General features: G+C 58.5%; 3 protein-coding genes across 5 annotated transcripts in view; 1 reads left to right on the top strand and 2 right to left on the bottom strand.

Annotated features, from left to right (window-relative positions):
• The window catches only part of SRRT (serrate, RNA effector molecule), an 11,138-nt gene extending 10,492 nt beyond the window's left edge, over nucleotides 1–646 (top strand). Inside the window, exons 18-20 of one of the 2 annotated variants that reach the window (XM_006918602.3) lie at nucleotides 37–126; nucleotides 239–365; nucleotides 455–646. In XM_006918602.3, coding sequence (XP_006918664.1) covers nucleotides 37–126; nucleotides 239–365; nucleotides 455–530 — 293 coding nt within the window. In that variant the 3' untranslated portion in view covers nucleotides 531–646. Of the gene's footprint in view, nucleotides 1–24; nucleotides 127–238; nucleotides 366–454 lie in introns of both variants that reach the window. The other variant, XM_006918601.3, reaches the window with a different exon arrangement.
• Nucleotides 647–649: 3 nt separating this feature from the next.
• Nucleotides 650–1,758, bottom strand: UFSP1 (UFM1 specific peptidase 1 (inactive)). Its single transcript, XM_006918600.3, has one exon. The coding sequence runs from the start codon at nucleotides 1,297–1,299 to the stop codon at nucleotides 871–873; it is 429 nt and encodes a 142-aa protein (XP_006918662.1). The 5' UTR covers nucleotides 1,300–1,758; the 3' UTR covers nucleotides 650–870.
• Nucleotides 1,759–1,936: 178 nt separating this feature from the next.
• Nucleotides 1,937–6,217, bottom strand: part of ACHE (acetylcholinesterase (Cartwright blood group)) — a 5,755-nt gene continuing 1,474 nt past the window's right edge. Inside the window, exons 2-5 of one of the 2 annotated variants that reach the window (XM_006918598.2) lie at nucleotides 4,887–5,970; nucleotides 4,060–4,544; nucleotides 3,145–3,314; nucleotides 1,937–2,285 (exon numbers count right to left, since the gene is read on the bottom strand). In XM_006918598.2, coding sequence (XP_006918660.1) covers nucleotides 2,164–2,285; nucleotides 3,145–3,314; nucleotides 4,060–4,544; nucleotides 4,887–5,948 — 1,839 coding nt within the window. In that variant the 5' untranslated portion in view covers nucleotides 5,949–5,970 and the 3' untranslated portion in view covers nucleotides 1,937–2,163. Of the gene's footprint in view, nucleotides 2,286–2,664; nucleotides 3,030–3,144; nucleotides 3,315–4,059; nucleotides 4,545–4,886; nucleotides 5,971–6,217 lie in introns of those variants that run through there. The other variant, XM_025051505.1, reaches the window with a different exon arrangement.

The raw sequence follows: 6,217 nt of genomic DNA, 5'->3' as shown, positions 1-6,217 counted from the left end.
TAATTCATGTCCCTGTCTGTGTTGTACTCCCCCCAGGCCTGACCCCAGGACTCCCCTACCCACACCAGACTCCCCAGGGCCTGATGCCCTATGGTCAGCCCCGGCCCCCGATCTTGGGCTATGGAGGTAAGTATAGGAGGGAATTGAAAGGGCTTGGTGATTGTGAGGGGCTGGGAGAAAACAGCTAAGATATAGTTGAGGTTATAGAGTTTCAGCTCAACACTGATCTTTTTTGTAGCTGGTGCTGTCCGCCCTGCAGTCCCCACAGGAGGGCCTCCATATCCTCATGCCCCCTATGGTGCTGGCCGAGGGAACTATGATGCCTTCCGAGGCCAGGGAGGTTATCCTGGGAAACCTCGCAACAGGTGAGAATAAGCTAAGTTGTCCAAACTTTCTTGCCCTTTTCAAACTAGGAGTAACTTTCATTTCATCTTACCACTTTCTTATCTCACAGGATGGTCCGTGGAGACCCACGGGCCATTGTGGAATACCGTGACCTGGATGCTCCAGATGATGTGGATTTCTTTTGAGCCATCTACTTTTCCTCACTCTTGTTATCTATATACTTGTGACTGCCTTGTCTTATCCAGCTGAGAATTTTTTTGTACATCCAGCCCTACTGCCAATAAAAGCACTTCCACAGCGATTCCTGACTGAATATATAATATATGTATTTCCCTAGAGCCTCCCAAACATTGGCTGGGGCAGTGGTTAGCTGGGCTTGCCACTTTGATGCGAAAGGCCCCAGGTTCTGCAGGGACTTTCTGGAGGGCCTGACATACAGCTTCTAAGCCTCTGCCTTTGAAAGTGGGTAGGTGGGGGTTGGGGGTCAGGGGTGCTGGAAACAGTTTCCGTTCTGGGACTTCTGCCTCAGTCCAGGGTGCACAGCTGCTTTTCAGAGTTATGGCTGGTCAAACACAGGTTGTAGAAGGAGTTAGAGTCAAAGGCTGTGCTTACCTCTTGCCAGCCCACCCACCCAGTGGCCTGTAGTTCACTGGGGTTTTTCGGAGCACCCCAGCAGTGAGGGTCCAATACCAGGGCGTAGGCTTCGGTGCCTGGCCCCAGGCAGATTCCCAGCAAGGCCTTAGACTGGGCATCCACATCCCCTCCAACCATTACAGGTCCCCCACCCCCTGCGAAGTGGGAGTAAAGCATCTCCAGTTCTCCCTGAAGCCCCATTCCACGGGGCACGTGGCATAGGCGACCCTGGGGTCCTCCAAAGTGGTCCAGGCAGAGGCTGGCCTCTACACAGCCGATCCAGTTCCGGGAACCCCGGAACCCGGGGGGTTTGTCGCCCATGTCCTCCAGTGCCGCCTGTATGGCGGCCAGGCTGGGCACGCCGGCGGGCCGGCCCTCTGGCCACGAGCACAGCGTCTGCAGAGTGCGGTATCCGCAGCCCCAGCCCCGATCGTCCAAACCGTCGCAGCCGTAGTGATAGTAGAGATAGTGACCCGAGAGGGCCGCCAGGCGAGCGGGGCCGCGTCTGGGTGGGGCAAGGCCCAGGTGGACGTCCTTCAGTGGCTCCAGGGCGGTTGGCGAGAGCAGAGGTTGCCGAAGCCTGACAGATGCTGCGTCCTGGGGCCACGGGGCGAATTCCAACGCTTACTTTCGGATCGGATCTTGGGTTAGCTGCGGGCAAGACCGGCGCGCAGGTTCTGGCTACACTCTTGCTGGGAACCCCGCAGCAGCTGAACGCGCGGGATGGCTGTGGGGACCGAGCCAGTCCGCGGGATTCCCACAATGCACCGCTGCCCCGCCGAGCCAGCACCGCCCTTCTTACTGCGCAGGCGCGAGTTCCTCCTTGCTGGGGCCCGCACCCGGCAGCCTGTTTTTCAGACTGCTAGTCGGCGGTCTCAGGCGTTCACCCAACCGATCGCTCAGCTCCAGTGGTTAGGCATTGTGCCCAACCCCCGCTTCCCAGTCGTGCACACGCCTGTGGCCATAACAGTTTATTGGCAGCCCAGAGGGGCAAAGGCACCGCGGGGGAGTGATGGGGGGAGGGGGCTCGGCCGAGACATGCAGAGGACCGGGAGCCCCCGGGCAAAGTCGGGATGGGCAGGGTCTAGGGCTCCGGTTATATCCCAGCCCTTAGATAAATAGTATATACAGCTAGCGGGCCTGGAGGGGCGGGCAGGGCGGCGGGACGTGGGGGTTCCTCCTGGGTTACAGGTCCGAGCAGCGATCCTGCTTGCTGTAATGGTCAAATTGGTTCTTCCAGTGCACCATGTAGGAGCTCCAGCGGTGGAACTCGGCCTTCCACTGGCGCTCCGCCTCGTCCAGCGTGTCTGCGGCCAGGGTGCCCAGCAAGAGGGTGGGGTAGACATGGGGAAGGTTGAGGAACGGACATGGGGAGGGGCGTGAGTGCAGAAGGACGCAAGGAGAAAGGGGGCCGCATGGGAGGGTGGAAGGGATCAGGAGAATATACGAAAGACGAAAGGCCAGAGGGAGGATGAGGGTAGAGGCGGGCCGAACAAGGATGGCAGGAAGGAGGAGGGAGGGGGAGAAAATGACCGGAAGACATGGGGATAGAAGGGATCAGAAGGGGGAGCATCCATTGGTTGATGAGGAAAAGAGAAGAGACAGAAATGGTTGACAGTTATAGCCCCACTAGGAGATGCTATCTAGCCCCGGCTCTTCCCTTTACTCCCAACACCAGGCTCAGGCTCCAAGGAATAATTTTATAAAAAAAGAAAATTGGCTTTTTCATTTCCATTTAAACAACAAAGGCGCGTGGGTCCCTGAGACGGCTCGTAGGTCAGCCTTCCCTACGCCCTGTCCAGTTTGAGTCTATCGGTTTGAGAAGGGACAGGGCGCTGAGTCGGAGATCCCTGAGTGGGGCCCTTCCCCACGGTCCGACCACTCTTTAGAGGAGGGGCCCCCTGAGGCCGGAGAGGGAAGAGGCCGTGGTCACAGCCGCTGAAGCCCAGAGAAGAGGAGGAGGAGGAGGAGGGGTAAGGGGAGGCCAGGCCTGGGCCTCGGGGCAGCCTCCCCATGGGCGGGGCCTGGGCAGGTGCTGGGAGCCTCCGGGGCTGATGGGGAGAAGAGAGGAGTTATACCTGGACTGCTTCCACTCCCTTCTCTTTCTCTCCCTGCTCCATTTCTCCCCCACTCTGCCCAACCCCTTGCCCGCTGGCCCCTGCATACCGGTGGCACTGAGCAATTTGGGTAGGAAGCCGTTCCAGAAAGCGCAGGTCTGGGCGCGCAGCCCTCGCCTCACCTCCAGGGGCCGCAGGTTCAGGCTCACATACTGCTGCGCTCCCCCCGTGTATGGTGGCCACTTCGGGGCTTTGGGGTCCCCGGGGTCATTGGGGTCCCTGCGGGAGGAAGGGCATGATTCAGCTTCAAGCAAGCCTGCCCCGCTCTGGGAGCTGGGGATGGAGCTGAGAGGAGGAGGAAGCAGGCAGGCTGCTTCTAGACCCCATGCCCTTTTTGCTCCAAGGAGAGCCCCATCCCCTCCCTTCCACTGCCACCGCTTAATTCTTCTTCCTCTTCTCCACTACCCTCATGGTCAGGAGTCTTCCCCTTCCTTCTGCCCTCCCTCTATCTGTCCTCGCCCTTTCCCTGTTTTTCTGCTCCATCGTTGTCTTTGTTTCTCTCATTTAAAAAATTGATTTACTGACCTCTTATTATGTAACCAGGCCAGTCCTATCTCTATGAACATTATGTTTACTTCTGACAATAGACAAGTGATATCAGATTGTCCCCTGGTTACTATGTAACCAGGCCCAGTCCTATCTCTGGTCCAACTGATCCAACTCTACAGCTCATGCTCCTAACTACTATTAACTTTTCTGTTTCTCCTTGTCCATCTCTTTGCTTCCCTCTCCTGCTATTCTTTGTCTCTTCAGGATCTGCCACCCTGCTTTCCTTCCTCCTGTCTTCCTTTCTCCATCTTTGTCATTCACTCTCTCCCCCTTTTCTCCTTTCCTTTGTGAACTTTCCCTCCTCTCTCTTGCCCTTCCTGTCTGTCTCTGTCTCCTTCTTTCTCTGTCTCTCTCTGTTTGTATGCACCCTGCCTCCCTGGCTCCCAGAGGTCATCCTCCCCTTGGCACTGCTGACCCTGTGCGGGCGAAGTTGGCCCAGTATCTCATCAGTCGCTGGGCAAAGGCTCTCTCTTCGACGGTGTAGTTTAGCGAGGGTTCCAAGGGGAGCCCAAAGATGAACTCGATCTCGTAGCCGTGGGGCACTCCCATCCAGAGGGGCCAGGAGAGTGTGGACGCACGGTGTTCAAAGATGTAGGCATAGACCCGAGCACCCTGGGCAGCCAGTCGCCCAGCCAGCTGGGCCACAGGGCACACGACGTTGTGGTCGCCCACCACATCACTCATGGCTTCCCTCAGGCGTGCTGGGTCCTCAGGGTGCAGCCAGTCTGTGTAATGCAGGACCACAGCCTCGGCAGCCAGGTCACTCACCTGGGGGACCCCGACCTGCACCCCGGCCAGGAACTGGGCCCGGCTGATGAGAGACTCGTTGTCTTTGCTGAAGCCTGGGGCCCCGTAAACCAGAAAATAGGAGCCCTCATCCTTCACCACACCCACCAGCACCTGGGGGGACAGGATGGAGGAAGTGGGGATGGGGCAGACACAGACAGACAGGTAGACAGAAACAGATGGACAAAGAGCCAGAGAGATGAACAGTTACAGACCCAGAACCACAGAGGAAGAGAGTACGAGATTTGGGAAGGGATAGAGAGAAGGAGAAAATATACCCACATTTCTTTTCCTCTCTGTCCCACTGGCCACCCTGGGATCAAGCCCTCAGAGAAATGAAGCCTGGGCCTTTTGGAGCGGGTCTTGAGGAGCCCTCATGCCTGGGTCCCCAGGGAGAGGGCAGATGGGAGAACAGGCCTAAAAGAACCAGCTCCACCCCCTCCAGCCACTAGTCACCTGCAGGCTGTGGAAGTCTCCAGTGTTGATGAGGGCCTCGGGAGTGTCACTGAGGAAGTCTCCATCCACCACAGGCACGAAAGAGAAGCGGAAGACGCTTTCCTGAGGCAGCACGTGCCACTCGTGGTCCACCAGGTCCTGAGCTGGCCGTGTCCGCAGGCAGGCAACTAACTCTGTATCATTGCTACCAGCCCCACCTGGGGGACAGCCTACGAGGCGGGCTAGTAGTGTGGCCCTGCGGCGGGCCTCTCCCATGCCCACCGTGGCCCAGGGGCCATTGGGTGCACCACTCTGAAGCACAGCCCTGTGGAACAGGCCCCGGCTAGGTGGGGACAGCAGGTGCATGCCCACGGAGGCAGCACCTGCACTTTCCCCAAACAGAGTCACTGACATCGGGTCCCCCCCAAAGGCTGCCACATTCTCCTGCACCCATTGCAGGGCCAGCCTCTGATCCAGGAGACCTACATTGCCTGGGGCCTCCCGGCTCCCTGGTAGGGCCAGGAAGCCAAAGGCTCCCACCCGGTAGTTCATGGATACCAGCACAGTCCCCTCTGTTTGGGCCAGGAAGCGGCCATCATAAACGTCCAAGGAAGAGGCCCCACTGTAGAAGCCACCCCCATAGATCCAGACAAGGACAGGGGTAGGAGATGTAGGCCGAGGGTAGGGTGTCCACACGTTGAGGTAGAGGCAGTCCTCACTCAGCTCACGGTTGGGATTCCACATCTCGGTGCCCTCAAAGCCAGGGTACAAGGTGTCCACATATTGGTAGCAGACACTTTGGAAGGTGGTGGCATCCAGCACCCCTGACCAGGGCTGCTTGGGCTCTGGCGGCAGAAAGCGACGGGGACCCACGGGTGGCTCTGCGAAGGGGATGCCCAGAAAAGCAGAGACAGGGCCCCCAGGGGCTGTTAGGCGGATGCCCCGCAGCCGGCCCCCACGCACCGTCACTAGTAGCTCTGGGTCCTCTAGGCGCTCTGCCCTTCCTCCCAGGAGGAAGAAGAGGAGGAGAAGGAGTGGGGACGTCGGGAAGAGAGTGTGGAGAGGACACCACGGGGGCCTCATGGCTGCCAGGGCAAGCAGGCAGCTGCTGGGAGAAAAAAAGGCAGAGGGTGAAGGCCTGAGGCTGCCAGGAGGGAGGAGATTAGGTAGCATTCTTGCCCAGGGGTTATCGCTGAGCTGCAGAGGAGGCGGGGGAGGTTGGCAGAGAGAAGGAGAGAAATGGAGGGAGGGAAACAGACAAGCAGAGACAAGGACGCAGGCAAACAAGAAGAGGACAGAGAACGGACACATACACACCGACAGACAAATGTAGGGAACAGAGATGAGATCTG

The sequence above is a fragment of the Pteropus alecto genome, unplaced genomic scaffold (genome assembly GCF_000325575.1).
Source record: "Pteropus alecto unplaced genomic scaffold, ASM32557v1 scaffold68, whole genome shotgun sequence".
Classification (NCBI taxonomy): domain Eukaryota; kingdom Metazoa; phylum Chordata; class Mammalia; order Chiroptera; family Pteropodidae; genus Pteropus; species Pteropus alecto.
The sequence above is the reverse complement of the archived record's forward strand: the minus strand, read 5'-3'. Positions and strand labels throughout refer to the sequence as shown.

What these genes read in the sequence shown, in the direction of transcription:
- UFSP1 (XM_006918600.3), bottom strand. Translation starts at nt 1,299, where the DNA reads ATGGGCGACAAACCCCCCGGGTTCCGGGGTTCCCGGAACTGGATCGGC.